The 23,058-nt window shown below is 47.2% G+C and overlaps 1 protein-coding gene across 2 annotated transcripts in view; it reads left to right on the top strand.

Moving 5' to 3' along the window:
* GLG1 (golgi glycoprotein 1) overlaps positions 1-11,162 on the top strand; it is a 160,666-nt gene extending 149,504 nt beyond the window's left edge. For both annotated transcript variants that reach the window (XM_025371482.1, XM_025371483.1), the window contains 6 exons: positions 165-266; positions 2,579-2,686; positions 4,972-5,092; positions 6,199-6,305; positions 9,772-9,935; positions 10,981-11,162. In XM_025371482.1, coding sequence (XP_025227267.1) covers positions 165-266; positions 2,579-2,686; positions 4,972-5,092; positions 6,199-6,305; positions 9,772-9,935; positions 10,981-11,056 — 678 coding nt within the window. In that variant the 3' untranslated portion in view covers positions 11,057-11,162. The remainder of the gene's footprint in view (positions 1-164; positions 267-2,578; positions 2,687-4,971; positions 5,093-6,198; positions 6,306-9,771; positions 9,936-10,980) is intronic.
* Positions 11,163-23,058: the final 11,896 nt, after the last annotated feature.

Here is a 23,058-nt window from a genome sequence, read left to right as displayed (position 1 = left end):
CCAAGACCGTTTTCATATCTTCCTGAACCTGGGGGGCTAAGGGGCCAGATCAAAAGCAGGCGTTTTGTTTTTTCTTGTTCTTTTTGTTTTTTTGTTTTTTTTTCATGTCCTGCAAAAGCTTCGTTTTCTGATCAGCCCATGTATCCTCCCTTTGTCACATGCAGCGCCTGTCTTCAGACTGTGAAGACCAGATCCGAATCATTATCCAGGAGTCGGCCCTGGACTACCGCCTGGATCCTCAGCTCCAGCTGCATTGCTCAGACGAGGTGGGATTTGCGTGCAAAACTGGTTACGCGCAGAGCTGCTCAGAGAAGTTTCCGTTGGAGAAAAGTTGTTTACTTTCTCTCCCTTCAGTTGTGAATGATCTGGTGAATTGAAGGTCATCTTCTAGGCTCTCCATGTTCTGCGTTCCTGTTCTCTATAACACTGAATTCAACTTGGCTTTAGTCCTGACACTCTAAAGCATTGTTCCATATTTCTCTATTGAACAAGGGTGTTCTTTCATTATAGCTCTCTGTGTAAATTTGTTCTTCTCTTCTCCTTATTCTGTATGGTAAACCCAAGACTTGCCAGAAAGATAAAAGTACTTCCAGCTGGGCACAGTGGCTCACGCCTGTAATCCCAGCACTTTGGGAGGCCAAGGAGGGTGGATCACCTGAGGTCAGGAGTTCATGACCAGCCTGGCTAACATGGCAAAACCCTGTCTCTACTGAAAATACAAAAAATTAGCCAGGTGTGGTGGCGCGCACCTGTAATCCCAGCTACTCAGGAGGCTGAGGCAGGAGAATCACTTGAACCCGGGAGACGGAGGTTGCAGTGAGTTGAGATCGTGCCACTGCACCCCAACCTGGGCGACAGAGCAAGACTCTTGTCTCAAAAAAAAAAAAAAAAAAAAAGGCCAGGCGCGGTGGCTCACACCTGTAATCCCAACACTTCAGGAGGCTGAGGCAGGCGGATCATGAGGTCAGGAGATTGAAACCATCCTGGCTAACATGGTGAAACCCTGTCTCTACTAAAAAAAAAAAAAAAAATTAGCCGGGTGTGGTGGCACACGCCTGTAGTCCCAGCTATCCGGGAGGCTGAGGCAGGAGAATGGCATGAACCCAGGAGGAGGAGCTTGCAGTGAGCCAAGATCGCACCCCTGCACTCCAGCCTGGGTGACAGAGTAAGATTCTGTCTCCAAAAAAAGAAAAAAAGTAGTTCTATAATGGCTTTAAGAAAGTGCCCATCTTTGGAAATTATTGGACTTCTTAGCTAGAAAAGGCCTTGTAGAGAGCCCTGTTCAACATATTTCAGGAGCTCATAGCAAAAGCCATTACAAAAAAGCTCACTCATAAAACTGTCCAAGGAAAGTTAATGTTTTTGTCTTTGCTGTGGGCTATGTTTCTCAACTCCTGTGTATATGTGCATGTATGTGCAGGTGCGCACGTGTGCACACTTTCAAGTTGTGAGTCTGGTTTGACCCCGAACCTATGTGAATGTCAAGCATTTGCTTTTTGTATTTTATGTGGTTATATATAACCTTGCTCCTGTGGAATCAAGTAGCAGCCTTCTTTTTGACAAGTCCTGAGATCTGACTCAAGTCTCAGTATTGACAGTGTAAAGATACTACATTTATTGATTTTCTGCTCTGTGTACCAGTCCTTGTGAAGAATGAAGCCTGACATCCAATACAGGAGGAGGGGTATGAAACCCACCAGGAAGCTGTTTGAGATGAGCCCTGGCACAGGTGTGGGAGGATCATCAAACTGACATGTTTAGAGACCAAGGGTTCTGGTGATAGCAGTGCTACTGCCCCGGCTTGTAAAACAGCAGTAGGCCAGTGAAGAGGGGGCACAGATGCTGCAGTGTCCAGAGCTGATTGGAATCAGTAGACTCACCTGCTTTTGAAACTGTCAGTAAGGGCCGGGTGCGGTGGCTCACGCCTGTAATCCCAGCACTTTGGGAGGCCAAGGCAGGAGGATCACCTGAGGTCAGGAGTTTGAGACCAGCCTGACCAACATGGCGAAACCCCATCTCTACTAAAAATATAAAAATCAGGCCAGGTGCGATGGCTCATGCCCTGTAATCCCAGCCTTTTGGGAAGCCAAGGCGGGCGATCACCTGAAGTCAAGAGTTTGAGACTAGCCTGACCAACATGGAGAAACTCTGTCTCCACTAAAAGTACAAAATTGGGCGTGGTAGCACATACCTGTAATTCCAGCCACTCGGGAAGCTGAGGCAGGAGATTTGCTTGAACACGAGAGGCGGAGGTTGTGGTGAGCCGAGATTGTGCCATTGTACTTCAGCCTGGGCAACAAGAACAAGACTCCGTCTCAAAAAAAAAAAAAGAAAAGAAAAATCAGCCAAGAATGGTGGCAGGCGCCTGTAGTCCCAGCTAGTCAGGAGGCTGAGGCAGGAGAATCACTTGAACCTGGGAGGCAGACGTTGCAGTGAGCCAAGATTGCACCACTGCACTCCAGCCTGGGCGGCAGAGCTTGACTCTGTCTCAAAAAACAAAAAACGAAAAAAAAGAAGAAACTATTGGTTCTTTTCTGTGCTCAGTGGGGTGGCTTTGTTTTTTTTGTCTCCTGAACAGATCTCCAGTCTATGTGCTGAAGAAGCAGCAGCCCAAGAGCAAACAGGTCAGGTGGAAGAGTGCCTCAAAGTCAACCTGCTCAAGATCAAAACAGAATTGTGTAAAAAGGTAAACACCGTCACCTTGTTTTCCTCACTTCATTTTCTTTTATTTTTCCTCTTCCTTTTAATGCTGTAGTCTGCCTACCTTGGTAATAAAACCAAAAATCTAAACCTTCTGCCCAGCACTCTTTTCTTGCTGTTCCTTCTTACCAAACTTTCATTTGGTCTTGACTGCTCGTCTCCTACCATGTGAATATTCTTTTCACATATACTGATTACATGAATATGTCTCATCCCCATGACTAGATCGTTGTTTAAAGACACTGTGAGTGTACTACCAAACTTAAATGCCAGTAGCAATATATCAATCAGTAAATGTTCCACATTTATAGAAATCAGTGAAACTAAAACTAGTTCATTTCAGAAATGTTATATAAAAACATTTGTTAGCCAGGCGTGGTGGCTCATGCCTGTGATCCCAGCACTTTGGGAGGCCAAGGCAGCTGGATCATGAGGTCAAGAGATCGAGACCATCCTGACCAACATGGTGAAATCCCATCTTTACTAAAAATACAAAAATTAGCTGGGCATGGTGGCGCACGCCTGTAGTCCTAGCTACTCGGGAGGCTGAGGCAGGGGAATCACTTGAACCCAGGAGGCAGAGGTTACAGTGAGCTGAGATCACACCACTTCACTCCAGCCTGGTGACAGAGTGAGACTCCATCTCAAAAAAAAATTTTTTTTTGTCAAAATATGATCACTAAGCATACATTATCTTGCAAAATTGAAAATGAAATAATATACTTGATCTTTTTTTAAAAAGTAATTTTTTCTTTTTTTTGAGATGGAGTCTCGCTCTGTTGCCCAGGCTGGAGTGTAGTGGTGCCATCTCGGCTCACTGCAAACTCCACCTCCCAGGTTCATGCCATTCTCCTGCCTCAGCCTCCCAAGTAGTTGGGACTACAGGCGCCCACCACCCCGTCTAATTTTTTTGTATTTTTAGTAGAGACGGGGTTTCACTGTGTTAACCAGGATGGTCTCGATCTCCTAACCTCGTGATCCACCTGCCTTGGCCTAGCAAAGTGCTGGGATTACAGGCGTGAGCCACCACGTCTGGCCAAAATTAACCTTTTAAAAAAGAGTTTCATTGCTGTCATTATGGAATCATTGAGAATATTGTGTGCGAATTTTTCATCTGTTAAAAATGTTCCTGATTCCACATTTCTGAGGAATGGTGGGAGTGGTCGAAAGCTAGATCCGTATATTTTCCTTTGCCTCCTTTATCATCACATGATCCCATGTAACTTTGGGGCAGATTTTAGAATATTGTTTGGCCTTTGGTTTTTGGTTTTGATTTCTCTCACTATTGTTTTATAGGAACTAGAGTCTTGTCTGGAGCATACTAACTTTTATTTATGGAAACATTTCTGGCCTATCTTTACCTCCCAACGTTCCATTGTGTATAAATGGAGAATCTGCAGAGTTGATTTCAGTTCCATTGTGTTGATATTCCTCTCATCCAGGACATCTATAAATACAAATAAGAATTGCTCTTGTAGTAGATGTTATGCCCTGTCCATTCTGGTTTTTTTTTTTTTTTCTGAGGACAACGGTAAAGTAGAACATTTTAAACAAATATGCCTTTATCTAATTGGAATTTTTTTGTTTTTGTTTTTGTTTTTGTTTGAGATAGGGTCTCACTCTGTCTCCCAGGATGGAGTGCAGTGGTACAGTCATAGCTCACTGAACCTCAAACTGGGCTCAAGTGATCCTGCCACCTCAACCTCCCAGGTGGCTAGGACTGCAGGGCACACGATTATGCCCAGCTAATTTTTTTTTTAATTTTCCATAGAGATGGGTGTCTTGCTTTGTTACCCACACAGGTCTCAAACTCCTACCTTGGCCTCCCAGAGTGCTGGGATTATAGGCATGAGCTACCACCCCAGTCCTGATTGAGAATTTTAATATAGCATATAACTCTGATTTTAAGATTTCACGTTTTTATATTTCTTAAAGTAACACAGTAATTGTATCACACCAATAAAAATATTAACATTTAGGTACTTTAAAACGGTATGACATGACATATGGGAATGCCAAAAACCCAAATCTGATCTTATAGTCACTTACAGTCCCCTGCTTTTTTTAAACACACAGTTTTGTATCTCTGAAAGGTAGTTATTCATCTGCATTCTGTATATCACCACCACCTTGCAACCTGTCCCAGAGTGGTGTCTGTTGTTAGCCCTCAACTTTCCCCCCTTGTTTATTTGTATATGAAGTATTTACAGACAACAGATCTGATGCATTTCCCCTTCAAAAGCTCTGTCCGCAATGACCCTCCCTTTCCAGGAAGTTTTAAACATGCTGAAGGAAAGCAAAGCAGACATCTTTGTTGACCCGGTACTTCATACTGCTTGCGCCCTGGACATTAAACACCACTGTGCAGCCATCACCCCTGGCCGCGGGCGTCGTAAGTCTGTGTTCACTCTGATCCTGTCTGAACTCTCTTGGGAAGAGCAAAGATTCCCTATTAGACATCAGTTGCAGCTACTGTGGTCTGTAGTTGTAGCCTAGTCATAGACAACATTCCCTGGGGACCTGGGTGATGCCAAAACTAGGCCTTTATGCCATCATAAATTTAGGAATAAGCCTGCAAGTTTGAACTGACCTCATCATGACCAGAGCTAAAGATGTGATGAACAGGGAGAGTTGAGGTATTTGTGAGGGAAGCAGAAGTTAAAGTCATCATCATGGTCTTTTTCCCGGTGCCCAAACTAAAAGACAGCTTCATACACTTCCCCGGTGGCCACAGTGAACTCAGTAGACAGGTTCTATGTGAGGAGGGAGCCAAGGCAGGTGTGAAAGTTCTTTCTGAGCCACATATGCCCAATGAAATGAATAGAAGTTATTTGTTTTTATTTTTATTTATTTTTTTGAGACAGAGTCTCACTCTGTCGCCCAGGCTGGAGTGTGGTAGCATGATCTCGGCTCACTGCAACCTCCGCCTCCTGGGTTCAAGTTATTTTCCCACCTTAACCTCCTGAGTAGCTGAGACTACAGTCACCCACCACTATGCCTGGCTCATTTTTGTATTTTTTTAGTAGAGACAGGGTTTTGCCATATTAGCCAGGCTGGTCTCAAACTCCTGACTTCAAATGATCCACCCACCTTGGCCTCCCAAAGTGCTGGGATTACAGGCATGAGCCACTATGCCCAGCCTGTTTTCGTTTTAATTTTTTGAAACAAGGTCTTACTATATTGTAGTCTTAAACTCCTGGGCTCAAGGGATCCTCCTGCCTCAGCTTCCCAAGTATCTGGGATTACAGGTGTTTGCCACCACACCTGGCTCTAAAAATAAGGAGGTTTTAAGAGAGGCTTTGGACGCCAACCCTGGAGGTTACGTATCGTTTCTCTCCATTGTTGGATCCTGGGTCAAATTTCCTACTATGTATTTAACTTTGTTGAGCCTACAGATCTGAATTCTCTGGTGGTTGTGTACCCTTTTCCCCATCTTTACAGAAATGTCTCTATTCTGTACAGTTTCAGGTTCTTCTTATTATTCGTTTCCTCCCACAGAAATGTCCTGTCTCATGGAAGCACTGGAGGATAAGCGGGTGAGGTTACAACCCGAGTGCAAAAAGCGCCTCAATGACCGGATTGAAATGTGGAGTTATGCGGCAAAGGTAATGACCAAGAGAATCTCCTTTTTTACAAAAATAAAAAAATATGGAGCACTTCATCAATTTGCATGTCATCCTTGAGCAAAGGCCATGCTGCTCTCCTCGCTGTGGTTGTCCAGTCTCAGATATTGCACTGGTCTTGTCCTTATTGTGAGGCTAGCAATAAGTGTGTTTGAAAACTTGGTCAGTGTGCTTTTAAAATTCCTTGGCTGTCCATAAGCCTGGAGCCATCTCCCTGTACATCAGACTGTCTGCATGGCTTTGCCAAGGTCACTCCTTTCTCAGTTTGCCCACTGTTCACTTCTGAAAAGTGAGTCACCCAAAGAGAAAAGAGATGTCACGCCCATGGCAAAAGAAGGAAATCCAGCCTCGCCTATCTTGAAGCTTGTTTTTATCATTTTACAGTCTTCAGGAGAAAAATACATATGTGAGGCCAGTACTCATCTGGTCTGGAACATGGAGAAGAAGGGGATGAAGAGGGACTGTAGGACACTCATGAATGTGTATGATACCCAGGGAGACTTGGGCTGGGGAAATTTTTCCTACAGAGGTTCAGCCTCAGTGAGAAGAGTAACAGTTCTTCTCGTGTATACATTGCTTTTTAGTTTATATAACATTTTGGTGGACATATTGCCTCATATGAACCTTGAAACCCTGTGAGGTGAGTAGAATGACTTATTTCCTCACTTTACATTGAAGGAAACTGACTTCAGAGGTCATGACTTGCCCAGAGTCCCTCTGGTTTTTAGATCCATGCTTTTGTATCAACTCATATTGGGATAGACGTTTGTAGTGGCCTAAGATCAAGAGAGTAATCCCAGGACCACCCTTCCTTCCTGACCAATTTTATCACCCGTGTACTTCCAAGTCAAGGATAACAAGGCGAGAGGAACAATCAGAGAAAGTCTTCATCGCTCGACAGCAGGAAGGTACAAGGGAGGGCCCCTGTCTGTCACAGTAGTCAACACTCTCCTCACCCTTCTCCCAAGGGAAGAAAGTTGCCTTTGAAGCCGGTGGCTCAGGGAAGTGGCAGCAGGAGATGCTGCATTACTTCATTCTCCCTCATTGTATCCACTCCTTTGAGCTGTGTATTACTGCTTCAGAGTGACTCAGAGTAATTCACGGCTTGTTTTGTGTTGGCAACTATTGGAGCTCAAATCTCATTCATCTCACGCCTCCCTACTCTGTTCTGTGTACATGATATGAGCATAGAAATAGCCCAGACGCCTCTGAGCCACACTATCTCAGCAGCCGGGCTAGGATGCAAAAGAATGGGCGCATGTGCACCTGGGGACCCTTTCTGTCCGATTCTGCCATAGCAGGCTACCACTGAGGTCCGTTAGGGAAAGCATTGGAAAACTGAGGATGAAAACTAGCTGACATTAAATTATAAATGTCCACAAGTGGAGGACGGTTAAATATATTCTGTCAATATAAGTCTTGTTTGCAGTGCAGTGGTGCGAACATGGCTCACTGCAGCCTCGAACTCCTGGGCTCAAGTGATCATCCTTGAATAGCTGGGACCACAGGTGCATGCCACCACACCCAGCTAATTTTATAATTTTTTTGTGGAGACAAGGTCTTGGCTATGTTGTCTAGGCTGGTCTCGGCCTGCACATTGTTTTTGATGTGGGAAATGCTTATGATATAATGGTGAATGAAAAAAGTCAAAATACAGGCTGGGTCAGTGGCTCACACCTATAATCCCAGCACCTTGGGAGACTGAGGCAGGAGGATCACTTGAGCCCAGGAGTTCGAGACCAGCTTGGGCAACATAGGGAGTCCCCATCTCTACAAAAAAAAAAACAAACTTTTTTTTTTTTTTTGAGACGGTTTTTCGCCCTGTTGCCCAGGCTGGAGTCCAGTAGTGCAGTCTCGGCTCACTGCAACCTCTACCTCCCAGGTTCAAGTGACTCTCCTGCCTCAGCCTCCCCAGTAGCTGGGATTGCAGGCGAGCGCCACCATGCCCAGCTAATTTTTGTGTTTTTAGTAGAGACAGGGTTTCACCATGTTGGCCAGGCTGGTCTCAAACTCCTGACTTCGTGGTCCACCATCTCAGCCTCCCAAAGTGCTGGGATTACAGGTATAAGCCACCACACCTGGCCAAGAAAATTTTTTTAATTAGCCAGGCATGGTAGTGCACTTGTAGTCTCAGCTACTCAGGAGGCTGAGGTAGGAGGATCCCTTGAGCCCAAGAGTTTGAGTCTGTAGTGAGCTGTGATCACACCTCTGTGCGCCCACCTGGGCAGTAGAGCGAGACCCCAACTCAGTGAAAAAAAAAAAGCCAAAATATAGAATTTACAAATAATATAGAATTTACAAGACCAGGCACAGTGGCTCACGCCAGCACTTTGGGAGGCCAAGGCGGGGGGATCACAAGGTCAGGAGTTCGAGACCAGCCTGCCCAACATAGTGAAACCCCCCCCCCGTCTCTACTAAAAATACCAAAAAAATAAGCTGTGCATGGTGGTGTGCGCCTGTAGTCCCAGCTACTCGTGTGGGTGAAGGAGGAGAATCGCTTAAACCCGGGAGGCGGAGGTTGTGGTGAACTGACATTGTGCCACTGCACAATGCCTGGGTAACAGAATGAGACTCCATCTCAAAAAAAAAAAAAATAGAATTTACAAAATATAGAATGTACAAAACAGTCTCAACTTTTCTCTTTATTTTTTAAAGAAAGGGAGCAAATGCAGTTAAAGAGCATAAATCAAAAGATAGAAGAACTCATGGCCTTGTAGAAGTCATTTAACAGGCCGGGCGCGGTGGCTCACGCCTCTAATCCCAGCACTTTGGGAGGCTGAGGCCAGGCGGATCACGAGGTCAGGAGTTCGAGACCATCCTCGCTAACACGGTGAAACCCCGTCACTACTAAAACTACAAAAAAAGTTAGCCAGGCGTGGTAGTGGGCACCTGTAGTCCCAGCTACTCCGGTGGCTGAGGCGGGAGAATGGCATGAACCCGGGAGGCGGAGCTTGCAGTGAGCCGAGATGGCGCCACTGCACTCTGGCCTGGGCAACAGAGCGAGACTCCGTCTCCAAAAAAAAAAAAAAAAAAAAAAAGAAGTCATTTAACCATGCTCACCCCCGGGCACTGACTCTCCATCCAGAGTATGGGAGTGGTGAAATCTGCCTGCTAGGCTTGGTGTGAGGACTAAATGAGCGAGGGCAGGGGGAGCCCGGCACATCTTCTTCAGTGTTGTGACGTTAGTGGTGATCACTGTGATGGAATCGTGGGTGACTGCACCACTTTGTCTCTTTCTGTAGTTCTAATTTTGTGCAGTAGACGTGTGTATAGTTTTATGATCAGGAAAAAGAGTTACAGCTCTGTGTTGATTTTTCTTGTCTCCTGCCCTCCCTCTCCAAAAGAAAAGACATAAATGAAACTAGGAACTGAGAGGGATAAGTTAGACCTAGCACTGTCACCAGCCCAGTGCTCTCTCAGAGAATCACGTTGCCCTGTGTCATTCTAGGTGGCCCCAGCAGATGGCTTCTCTGATCTTGCCATGCAAGTAATGACATCTCCATCTAAGAACTACATTCTCTCTGTGATCAGTGGGAGCATCTGTATATTGTTCCTGATTGGTCTGATGTGTGGACGGATCACCAAGCGAGTGACACGAGAGCTCAAGGACAGGTAGAGCCACCTTGACCACCAAAGGAACTACCTATCCAGTGCCCAGTTTGTACAGCCCTCTTGTATAGCATCCCCACTCACCTCACTCTTCTCAGAGGTGACACCAACCCCGTGTTAGAGCATCAGCAGGTGTCCACTGCGTTGTCCCGTCCAGCCTCCACTCATGTCCATGGTGTCCTCCTCCTCCTCACCGTTCGTGCAGCAGCAGCAGCTGGCCGCTGGGGTTACTGCCTTTGTTGGCAAACTTGGGTTTACCTGCCTGTAGACAAGTCTCTCTCATACCAACAGAACTTCCGGTACTTCCAGAACCAACTCACCTGACCTGCAACTCAAAGGCTTTTTTTAAGAAAACCACCAAAAAAAAAAAAAATTTTTAAAGAAAAAAATGTATATAGTAACGCACCTCCTCCAGGCTTGATTTGGGCAATGGGGTTATTTCTTTCCTATGACTGTGTAAAACAAAGACAGGACTTGGAGGGGAAGCACACCAGCCAGTGTGCCATGACTGAGGTGTCTCGTTCATCTCTCAGAAGCACCTTGGGGCCTCGCCAGGGCCATGGTCTTCACCGAGGAGTGAGTGGGCAGCCGTTCCCCAGGCTGTGTGGGGTCCTGCTTTCTTCTGCTGAGACAGTGACGCTTTGCAGTTTCTACCCTAATCAGCCACTGCTGGTCACAGCCCCACGGCCATGGGTATTTCTGTGGTCTCCTCACTTCGTTGAAGCAAAGCATGAGCCTCCCTAGACCAAGGGCAGCTGGGGAGGGGAAGGGACCGGAAGTTTGTGAAGTTGAACAATCCATCCATCTGCACTGAGAGGCTGGATCCCAAGTCCCGGGGCAGCAGGATCCCAGGAACCTTCCTCCTCCAGGGCAGCACAGGACTCAGCCGTGTCTGGACCGGCCCTGCTGAGGCTGCAGTCACTCCGGAAGCTCTGCGCTTCATCGGGAGGCGGGACTGTGGTGGGAGGGGTCCTTAAAGATGGGTGTGGGGAGCAGCGGGGCAGGAAGTGGGAGCCAGGGGTTTGACTCACTCTGCTTTATTTTTCAGGCTACAATACAGGTCAGAGACAATGGCTTATAAAGGTTTAGTGTGGTCTCAGGATGTGACAGGCAGTCCAGCCTGACCTTTCTGCACACTCCAGACAAACTTCCCAGACAAGCTCCTTTGTGCCTCCACGTGGAGAGGGTGTGGAAAGTTATCACATTAAAAGATGGAGGATTTGCTCTGTTTTTTTTTGTTTTTGTCCGTTTGCTGCGTGTACCCACTCTGGTAGGCATTGGCTAAATGTTGTATTTTGGTGACTCATCAACCTTTGTAGAATATGGGCTTTATAAAAGCAATATTCTTGGCCATCCCGCCTCATTCCTCCAGTGTGGAGATGCCAAGTCTGGGGTGTGAAAGGGAGGGGTCTGGACATCATAGTTCAGCCTGGCTGTCCTTTGGTTTAGTTTGGGGCATGAGATCACAGTGGCTGCACAAGAGAGCTGTGTGTACAGTAGGAGATATATTTATATAATATATATTTTATTAACCTGTTAGATGTCCACAAAGTATTATAAATCACGTGCCTAAAACTGTCCATGTAGACCAAGGCCCGCCCTCGGTGCCCCCGACTCCTGCCTCTGCTCTGCACGGTCCACGCACGCTGCAGGACCAGAGCGACACTCGTCTTCCCTTGAAGGGTGTTCAGTACAAGGCGTGTCAGTTTGTGGATCAGTTGATCCAGGTTACTCCTTGTCTAATCTGACTGACATATATTTGAATACTGTGGTTTTCTTTCTTTTTTTCTATTTTGCTGCCCTTCCTGGAGGCAGTGGGTTCCAGAAGCCAACTGATTGTCCCCCTGCCAAGTCACCAAGGGAAGCTGCTAAGCTGCTTAGTCCCTTCGGTCCTGCTCGTAGGGTCTTCCTGATTGTCCACAGCTGTCTGGGATGCTTCAGTCTCCTAAAACTGGAAACTCAGGGTGCGAGCAGCACACACTGCCTCCCGCCACTGCCAGCCAGACTGAGTGGCCCGAGAGTCTCTGCAGGTCCCCTGGGGGCTGGGGACCGCTGAGGCTTAATATCAAGAACCAGGAATGTCATGTACATGCAGGTGCCTACGGACGTGTCTGGTGTGGTTTGCAGGTAGGATGGATGTTCACTATTTGACCGGGTGGGGTATCCTTCCTCTCTGCAGTCTCCTTCCCAGTATGCGGAAACACCCTTAAAGTTCTAATTGTCTTGATATTTCTGTTCTTTCTGAATTGAGAGAAAATCCCATTCGTTGTCTGCAGATTTGGAAGTTTGATGAGGAATTTTGTTCTTGAAACATCTGTCATCTTTTTTTTTTTTTTTTTTTTGAGGTGGAGTATTGTTCTGTTGCCCAGGCTGCAGTGCAGTGGCGCGATCTCAGGTCACTGCAGTCTCCACCTCCTGGGTTCAAGCAATTCTCTGCCTCAGCCTCCTGAGTAGCTGGTTTTCCAGGCAACCGCCATCATGCCTGGCTAATTTTTGTATTTTTAGTAGAGACAGGTTTCACCATCTTGGCCAGGCTGGTCTTGAACTCCTGACCTCATGATCCACCCGCCTCAGCCTCCCAAAGTACTGGGATTACAGGTGTGAGCCACCATGCCCAGCCGAAACATTTGTCATCATTATAAATGGTCAGAATAGAAAAGATAGCTCTGCCAGTATCTTCAATTGCTTATTACAAGAATTTCTTTCATCATCCTAGTTGAAGCATTTTCTAGTGACTGGCTCTTGAGAGCCCCAGGCAGGGCCCTGAGCAAGTGTTTCTAAGTTCCACGGCCAGCGAAGTCTGCACTGGCCGTACTCATTAAGTCCCTCATTTGACAAAACAAAACAGGGCCTGGGACACCCCGGTCCCTGGCCTCATAGGTCAATCAGCTGGCTGAGAAATGGTCAAGAAGAGTAACAGTGACCCTTCTGTGGATGCGAGCGGATGATGGACTCTGGCCTGTGTCTATTCTCCTGATGTGCAGCCCACCAACAGTAATAGAAGTAGAGAGTAGGGGGTTTTGCCAAGGCTAAGGCTTCAGGTACTTGCTAACAGTTACAGCAACTGTGTCACTGTCATCTGGACTTACCAGTTCATGCCAGTGTCTCTGTGACTCTTATGCATAGTGTGCCCCACAGCCCTCTGGAGGCACCTGGAGCCCGGGCTGCCAGGCTGGAGGCTCTGGGGTACTGAAGGTGAGCTGTCTGGGCGAACTATTAAGAACAAGACAAACTGTTCCCAGTGGAGCTTCTCCCACAGACGGGAGCTCTGTGAGGCCTTCACCTGGGTACCTGCTGGACTTCTGCTGCTGTTGCTGCTGTCCCTAGACGAGCCTGTTAGCAAGAAGTGCCGGCAGGGGAGCCATGCACTCCATAGGCTTGGGATCACCCCCGGGAAAGCGATCATCCCCGGGCTACCAGCCCCAGTTCTGAGCCAGTGCATCCTTGGAAGCTAGGTGAATTCTAGGGTGGCTGGTGAGCTAGTATTGAGTGAGCAGGTATTGACTTGAACACACTGCAGGCCTTTGGCTGTCTCGTGCTGTCCTTACTCTTCTTGGGAACAGTGAGTCACTCAGCTGGCTGGGGTGGGGATGCATCCTGGTGAAGAGACAGCTTTCCCTGAAGATGCTACAGAAAGTTACTGTCAAATTTCATTTGTTTCTGTTACCTGAGATCAACTAACAGAAGAATCCAGTGGTGAGGGTGTCTACATTCATGTTTTATGTTTTATCAAGGCAGATTGGAAAGGGAATTATGTGGCTGACTTCCCTTGGCCTTCCCAAGAGAAGATTCTCTTCTTATGTCAGTGTGGCTTCTGGAAGTGTCTCCTATCCTCCCAACCTCCAGGCCTGTGGTGCGACTTCTGCCCCGAAGTTCCTACTACAGTGAGTCATCTGGGGAGAGGAGGTTGCTTCACTGAAAAGAGGCCTTCCCTTCCCATTTCCTCCCCTGCCACAGAACATACTCCAAGTCAGAACTTAATCTAAGGAGAAGGAAGCTGGACCAGGAACCTTGGAAGTCAACCAGCCCGGCCTGGCACAGTCAGCCTAAATTTTGGCCATAATGTCTTTTTTTTTTTTTTTTTTTTTTTGAGACAGAGTCTCGCTCTGTCGCCAGGCTAGAGTGCTGTGGCGCGATCTCAGCTCACTGAATCTTCCTACTCCCTGGTTCAAGCCATTTTCCTGCCTCAGCCTCCTCAGTAGCTGGGATTACAGGCATGCACCACCACGCCCAGCTAATTTTTGTATTTTTAGTTGAGACAGAGTTTTACCATGTTGGCCAGGATGGTCTCTATTTCCTGACCTTGTGATCCGCCCACCTCGGCCTCCCAAAGTGCTGGGATTACAGGCGTGAGCCACCGTGCCCAGGCTTTTTTTTTTTTTTTTTTTTTTGAGACAGAGTTTCACTCTTGTTGCCCAGGCTGAAGTGCAGTGGCGCAATCTCGGCTCACTGCAACTTCTGCCTCCTAGGTTCAAGTGATTCTACTGCCTCAGCCTCCCAAGTAGCTGGGATTGCAGGCACGGACCCCCATGCCCGGCTAATTTTTTTTCATTTTTAGTAAAGACGGGGTTTCACCATGTTGGCCACGCTGGTTTCGAACTCCTGACCACATGTGGTCACCCACCTTGGCCTCAATTATGTGCATTTTGGTATATTTACTTGTATTTCAACATCTTGCGAGTTTGAAAAACCTGAAAAATCAGAATCCTTCCTTTTAATTCTCACCATTTGGGCAGCACCTAAGTGGTTTTGTAAAATGCAGCATCTGGTGCTGTGGGACTCTCTCGGGCCTTGAGGGACACTTCCTTCCTCCACGCTCGCCTCCTCTCCGCTAGGCTTCGTTTCCCAGAGGGCCTGGGGCCGGGTCTGAGGTTCTTGCCTACGTTCCCTCCCATTGGTCTTTGGTTGCTCATCTCTCTATCTGCACCCCTTATTGGCCCTTCCTCCGCAGACTTCAGATAACAGACAAGTCATTAGCAAACCAGACTGAATCTTCAGGGTGAAGAGCTCCCCAAAGCCATCTGGTGAGATCCCCAGGGACTATTTGTCACCTGGATCACAAAGATGGGACTGTCTGCTCAGGCTGATGGTGACAGGATCCTGACCGGTGGTCCTCTCCCATTCCTTCTGCTCTACCATGACACATGTATAGGACACTGTGCTGTGTGCAGTGGAGAAATCTCCCTGGGCCAGGAGAAAGTTCAGACAGTGCCTCTAGATTGTGTTTTGCCTTCCCCAGTGTAGAGTTGACATCTGGACCCCAGAGCCCAGGAGGGCTTTCTGTCAGACATGCTAGGGTGGTGGCAACGGGCCCTCCAGGTCCCCCTGCAGTGTGCTGGCTGGAGGCCCCCGGAAAGCCAGCAGCAGGAGAGCTTCCTGGGCAGCTTCCCCCAGGACAGTGTTCCCAAGCCAGTCCAGCCGGAAAACAGACTGTACAGCAAATGCTGTGTAAGATCTTAGGCCTTTCACTTTTTTTGTTTTGTTTTGTTTTTGAAAGAAAGAAAGAAAAAAAGTACAATTAACAAGCCTCTTTTGTAAATGGGTTTCCTTTCTGTGTATAAAATCCTGGTGGTCCCTTGTTTTTACATGTTCATGCTGTGTAATTTTGAGATGTTACTGAGATATGTTCTGAACATAATGTGCATTTTTTTCTGTACAGATGAAATGGGAGAATTTAATAAAGAGTTTGCAGGTTTTTACTTGTTAAATCTTCTCTGTGGTGACTGGGAGGAACCTCAACCACCTGTCTGCTAGTGGGAGCAGTGGCCTTGAACTTGCCAACCGATGCTCACAAACCTTGCTGATCAGGTCTTTAGTTATTGACCAGTTAGGTCCAGCAGAGTAGGACTCAAGGAATTTTAGAGGACTGGGGACTTTGATGCCCTTGGTTTCTGTATGCTAGTGGCAGAGCTGGAAGTCACATCTGGGGTTTTCTGACTCTTGAGCCAATGTGTCCAGAATTACTCATTCTACTGAGGTGTTTAAGCCCACATCATGAGGCTCTTTCCTGGGGAGAGCAGAACCTGGCAGCTCTGTGTACAGATCTGGCACGTGGGTGGCTGGTCCTGAGAGGCGCCTGGTCTTCAGTAGCCACCCTTCCCCATCACCCCCTTGTCAGTCCTCTCCCTCACATTCCAGCAGCCCAGTCCCTGGGTGAGTAGCCTTTACTAGACCTTCTCCCTGAGCCTTCTGCTGCTTCCGCTCTTGGCAAAGTGAATTTGCGTCTGCGTGTTAAAAATGAATGGCTTCAGGAATTTGCATGGTAGCAGGGGTTTCTTAAAGTAGTAATATCCATACTACGATTTGAGGAATGAGATGTGCTGTGAGAGGAGGCAGTTACTTGGGACCCAGGGTTTGTTCTCAGAACTCATGCCCATCATAGGCAGCTGTCACCTAGGAGACTGTGGGCCTGGACATAGAGGAGAGGCTGGGAGAAGGTGAAGAGTAGAGGAGGAAGGAGGAGGGACTTGGGGTCCTTGTGAGTCGTCTCTGCAGATCTTGCTCTGTCTAGAGAGCCCAAGGCAGCCATCAGTCTCTGCATGTGGGGAGCCTGTCCGTGAGTGTCGTGAGAGGCTGCCTGCTTTGATCTAAGCTTAGGAAAGTGGGGTCCATGGTTCAGGCTCCTCGTCACCAGTGCACCCTACAAGGGAGATTTTGGTTCACCTACCCCAGCACCACTCTGCCCCATAAGTGGACTCCACAGCCCCTAAGGTCCTGGCGGTGATGGAGACAGCTGCCCAGCTGAAGCCTTAGTAGTCTGAATGTATTGCCCCCACCCACCCTCACATTTTATGTGTGAAAATATTTCTGGTAAAAAAGTCCTTGGCCAACGTAATCCTCAGAGGCATCTGGCATTTGTCCTCAAAAGGGGCTAGGAATTAAAGAGTTTTAGCCAAAATGAGGAGAACCTTAGACATCCAACTCTCACTTGATGAAAAAGTGAAGTGCAGAGAGGGGAGGCCCTTCTCAGCTGGTCAGCAGTGCCCAGGAATGCCTACCCCACCCGGCACTGTCCCTCTTACTGGCCAGATTAGCCTGGGGACCTGAATGACCAAACTAAAACCCCAGCTTCCATCAGGTTGCAGGAGAAGATAGGAACGTCCCCAACCCAGGATGCTGCCGACTCCTCAGACAGGCCTTCCCTGGGAGCTCTTGGCGTCGGCCCTAAATCCCCACCTCACTTACCCACAACAGCCCACAGCACAACAGTGTCTTGTCAAACACCCTGTACTTGGGGAGACACCTGGCCGATGTGGAAGAGAAAAGCTGGGAGGAGAGGGGCAACAGAGGCAGCAGACTAGGAGGAACCTGGCTCAAACGAGGAGGTAGAGGCTGGAGCACAGGCAGCTCTTCTGAGGACTAGGCAGTTGCTAGGGCTTGGCTGTCATACTCCAGGTCCCTGGCAGGAGTATGCTTTCTCCTGCCTGGGTCTTGGAACAGGGGACTGCTCCTTGATCCATTTGGCTGGGAGACCCCTTAGGGTGGGCCGAATAGCAGCGATTTCTCCAGAGAGCAGATCAGGCCACAGAACTGAGCGGTATCCAACAGCCCTAGGTAGCAGTAGGTGACAGCAGTGAAGGTCTATTCAGGTTTCACTGCAGGGCACACAGGCCCAGGTGAAAGGTTGGGCTGACCTCTGACATTGTGTTTCCATGGGCTTTTCCTGTCTGCCACTGCCACCTCCCAAAGAGCAAGTTCTCTGGCTCAGTTATTCTCCGGGAGGTTCTAGTATCCCCATTTCATAGATGGAAAAGTTAGGCTTAAGTTCTGTAAGGACAGCAGTGGTTTTCTTTTCTGTTCACTCTGTAGCCTCAGAACTGGGTGTAATAGGTAGGCGGGTGGATCTGAGGCCCAGAGAAGGTAAAGGACTCACCCGAGGGGCCCCAGAGAGTTGGAGACAGAACCACAGACTGGGTCTAATACTTTCCCAGATTTTTTTGTTTGTTTGTTTTTTGAGACAGAGTCTCACTTTGTTGCCCAGGCTGGAATATGGTGGTGCAATCTCAGCTCATTGCAACCTCCACCTCCCAGGCTCAAGTGATTCTCCTGCCTCAGCCTCCTGAGCTGGGATTACAGGCATATGCCACCATGCCTGGCTAATTTTTGTATTTTTGGTAGAGATGGGGTTTCTCCATGTTGGCCAGTTTGGTCTTGAACTCCTGACCTCAAGTGAACCACCTGCCTTGGCCTCCCAAAGTGCTAGAATTACTGGTTTCTTTTTCTTTTTTTTTTTCTTTTTTTTTTTTTTCTTTTTTTTTTTTTCTTTTTTTTTTTTTTTTGAGACAGAGTTTTACTCTGTCGCCCAGGCTGGAGTGCAATAACGTGATCTCAGCTTACTGCAACCTCCGCCTTCCGGATTCTAGCGATTCTTGTGCCTCAGCCTCTCGAGTAGCTGGGATTACAGGCACCCGCCACCATTCCTGGGTAATTTTTATATTTCTAGTAGAGATGGGGTTTTGCCATGTTGGCCAGGCTGGTCTTGAACTCCTGACCTCAGGTGATCCTCCTTCCTCAGCCTCCCAAAGTGCTGAGATTACAGGCGTGAGCCACTTCGCCCTGCCTGTGAATTTCTTAAGATGGAGATTTACAAAAGAAAATGGAAGCCAGAGGCGAGGTTTTTGTTTAAGTGAGTTGCAGACGCAACAGTAACTCAAGGGTCAGGATTGTAGACAGGAGTGCTGACAGCCTGCAGCCACTTGAATTTGCCAACTCTGGCCAGAGGCTGAGGATCCAGGTTTTTTATGTTTTTATAGTCGCACCAGCTGCAGTGACAAAATTTGGAGGCTTGAATGGCCTCAAATAGATGGCTAGGTCTCAAGCCATCTGGTGAAAGCTGAATGTACAAGATGCGAACTCAAAACACTAAGCCTAGACCTCTCTAAAGCAGAGCAGAATTTTGCAGAGTCACAGTGCTGAGTAGATAGTTTTCAAGATCTCTCAAAAGGAGGGAACCTGGGGAATACTACGGGATTTCAGTTGAAAGACTTGGAGAGCTAGGCCCTCAGAACAGAGGCAAGTGAAGTAGGCAGAATCCTATCAACGCTACATCCCATAGACCTCGAACTAATGAACACAGAAGGAATTACAGAATTAGAAAATCACCATTTGATAACCACCATAGTAAAATTGTCTCAAGCAAGTTGCATCAGTGGATAATAAAACTAGTGAGGCTGGGCGTGGTGGTTTATGCCTGTAATCCCAGCACTTTGGGAGGCCAAGGCAGGCGAATCACTTGAGGTCAGGAGTTCAACCAGCCTAGCCAACATGGTAAAACCCCATCTCTGCTAAAAATACAAAAATTAGCCAGGTGTCGTGGTGCACGCCTATAATCCCAGCTACTCAGGAGACTGAGGCAAGAGAGTCGCTTGAACGCAGGAGGCGGAAGTTGCAGTGAGCCGAGATCATGCCACTGCACTCCAGCCTAGGTGACAGAGTGAGACCCCGTTTCAATAAAAAAAATAAAAATAGGCCGGGCGCGGTGGCTCAAGCCTGTAATCCCAGCACTTTGGGAGGCCGAGATGGGCGGATCACGAGGTCAGGAGATCGAGACCATCCTGGCTAACACGGTGAAACCCCGTCTCTACTAAGAAATACAAAAAATAGCCGGGCGAGGTGGCAGCGCTTGTAGTCCCAGCTACTCGGGAGGCTGAGGCCGGAGAATGGCGTGAACCCGGGACGCGGAGCTTGCAGTGAGCTGAGATCCGGCCACTGCACTCCAGCCTGGGCGATAGCGCGAGACTCCGTCTCAAAACAAAAAATAAAGATATCAGTTGATGTAACTATACTATATCAGACAAAGTAGACTTTAAGACCAGAAAACATTATTAGAGATAAAGATGTATACTTAATAATATAAAGGAGTCAATCCATCAGAAAGACATAGACCAAACCATGTCAACAATTGTATTGTAAATGGTCTAAACGCCTTTATGTGGTTTGGCTCTGTATCTCCACCCAAATCTCATGTCTAATTGTATTCCCCATTATTGGAGGAGAGGTCAGCGGGGAGGTGATTGGATCATGAGGGTGGACTTCCCCTTGCTGTCCTCGTGATGGTGAGTTCTCACAAAATGTGGTTGTTTAAAAGCATCTAACTCTTCTCCCTTCTCTGTCTCCTGTTCTGCCATGGAAGATTTGCCTGCTTCCCCTTCACCTTCCCCCATGATTGTAAGTTTCCTGAGGCTTCCCCAGCCATGCTTCCTGTATAGCCTGCAGAACTGTGAGTCAATTAAACCTCTTTTCTTCATAAATTACCCAGTCTCAGGTAGTTCCTATAGCAATGCAAGGACAGACTAATACCTCAAATAAAAGATTGGATTTTTTAAAATAAAACACCAGCCTGGGCAACATAGCAAGACCCCCTTCCCCATCTCTACCAAAAAAAAAAAAAAAACTTTTTAAATTGGGCGTGATAGTTTGCGCCTGTAGTCCCAGCTACTCAGGAAGCTGAAGCAGAGGATCACTGGAGCCCTGGAGGTTGAGGCTACAGTGTTCCTTGGTCGCACTGCCCTCCAGCCTCGGTGACAGTGAAAGCTTGTCTTAGTCAATCAATAATTAAGGAAAAAACCCCACAACCTGGGCAATATGGAGAAACCTCATCTCTACGAAAAATACAAAAATAAGCCAGGTGTGGTGGTGCATACCTATAGTCCAAGCTACTTGGGAGACAGGTGGGAGGATCACCTGAGCCTGGGGTGATTTGTGATCATGCTACTGCACTCCAGCCTGGGTGACAGAGTGAGACCCTGTCTAAAACAACAACAACAACCAAAACCACTTGAGAAAAGCTTTTAAAAAAAAATTTCTTTTTTTGGCTGGCCATGGCTGCTCATTCCTGTAATCCTTGCACTTCGGGAGGCCAATGCAGTCAGATTGCTTGAGCCCAGGAGTTCAACATCAGCCTGGGCAACATGGTGAAACTCTGTGTGTACCAAAAGAGATACAAAAATTAGCCAGGTTTGGTAGCATACCCCTGTAGTCCCAGCTGCTCAGGAGGCTGAGGCGAGAGGATTGCTTGAGCCCAGGAGGTGGAGGTTGTGGTGAGCGGAGATCTGACGCTGCACTCCAGCCTGGGCAACAAAATGAGACCTGTCTCAAAAAACAAACCAAAGCATAAGGATAGGAAACGAAGAAATAAAACTTATTATTTCCAGACAACTTGATGGAATATACAGTAAATTTTTTAATGTATAAACCATTAGAATTAATAAGTTAGTTTAGCAAGGTCACTGAGTATCAGGTGAACACAGAAAAATAAACTGTATTTATACCTAACAGCTACAAATAGAAAACGAAATTGCCAAAACTGTGTAATTTATGATAGCATCAAAAAGCATCAAATTCTAAGTCTAACAAAATGTAACTAAATGGAGGGATATACTGTGTATACGCATAAAGTTGTCGGTTCTTCCCAAACTGATGTGTGGTGTCAAAGTCATCTCAACCAAATCCCAGCATGGTTTTTGTGGGTGGAAAAATGGCAAGCTGTTTCTAAAATGTTATATGGAAATGTAAAGGACCTAGAACATCCAAGGTGATCTTAAAGAACAACAGACCTCCGACATATACTACCAGGAACCAAGACCAAAAAGTTACTGTAATGTGAAGACAGTGGAGTACTGGTACAAGGATGGACAGATGGACTAGTGGAACAGAATCCAGAATCCAGACAACAACAAAAACAAAAACGCTGCCTTCTGGCTCTTACGAATGTCACTGTCGAGAAGATGGAGCCAGGTGCAGAGTATTAGATTCATGTTAAAAAATCAGGGAACCGAAGGTTATCCCATACAAAGTCCTCCAGGTCTCACCGTGTCCAGCAGCGTTCCTTCGATTTCACTCCACTTTGGAGAAGAAGGAAAACTGTGAAACAGTTTGTAGGCAGATCCCAACTTCGGTTTGAACTTCAGAGAGCTTCCATCAGTAACAGGTATGAAGGCTCTGCACAAAAATCCTGGGCACCTGCCAAACAAAAGATGATCCTGGATGCCAACAGAACAGGGTCATTGCCTGCCACCATGGGGTCAGAAACCTGTAACTTTTTTAAAAAACAGCTTTATCGAAATATAACACATTTCATTCAATTCAGCCATTTAAAGTGTACCCCCTGGCCGGGTGCAGTGGCTCACGCCTGTAATCCCAGCACTTTGGGAGGCCGAGGCAGGCTGATTACTTGAGGTTAGGAGTTTGAGACCACACTGGCCAATATAGTGAAACCCTGCCTCTAATAAAAATACAAAAATTAGCTGGGTGTGGTGGTGCACACCTGTAATCGCAGCTCCTTAGGAGGCTGAGGCAGGAGAATCACTTGACCCAGGAGGTGAAAGTTGCAGTGAGCCAAGATTGCACCACTGCACTCCAACCTGGACAACAGAGTGAGACTCCAGCTGAAAAAAATTAATTAAAGTGTACCCCCCATTCACCCCAACTCCTTTTGTACCCATGAACCTTTCTGTCTTTATGGATTTGTCTATTCTGGACACTTTGAATAAATGGAAACACACAATATGTCACCTTTTGTGGCTGGATTCTTTCACATGTTTTCAAGGTTCGTTCAGGTTGTAGCATGTATCAGAAATTTATTCCTTTTCATTGTAGAGTAATAGTCCATTGTGTGGATGTACTATTTTTTTTATCCATTCATTAGTTGATAGATGTTTGCATTGTTTCAGGCCAGACGCGGTGGCTCACACCTGTAGTCCCAGCACTTTGGGAGGCTGAGGTGGGTGGATCACCTGAGGTCAGGAGTTCGAGACCAGCCTGGCCAACATGGTGAAACTTGTCTCTACTAAAAATACAAAAATTAGCCGGGGGTGGTGGCAGGCGCCTGTAGTCCCAGCTACTCAGGAGGCTGAGGCAGGAGAATTGTTTGAACCTAAGAGGCAGAGGTTGCAGTGAGCTGAGATCACGCCACTGAACTCCAGCCTGGGCATCACAGCAAGACCCTGTCTCAAAAAAAAAAAGATGTTTCCATTGTTTCCACCTTGGCTCTTAGGAGTAATGCTCCTGTGAACATTCTTGTACATGTTCTTGGCACCTAATTTTTAAAACAGCAGCCCAGTCCCCTAACAGGGGCCACTGATGTAATTGCTGTTTTTGTAAAGGAAAGTAGGGAGTCCTGGACAGC

The sequence above is a fragment of the Theropithecus gelada genome, chromosome 20 (assembly GCF_003255815.1).
Source record: "Theropithecus gelada isolate Dixy chromosome 20, Tgel_1.0, whole genome shotgun sequence".
Lineage (NCBI taxonomy): Eukaryota > Metazoa > Chordata > Mammalia > Primates > Cercopithecidae > Theropithecus > Theropithecus gelada.
The sequence above is the reverse complement of the archived record's forward strand: the minus strand, read 5'-3'. Positions and strand labels throughout refer to the sequence as shown.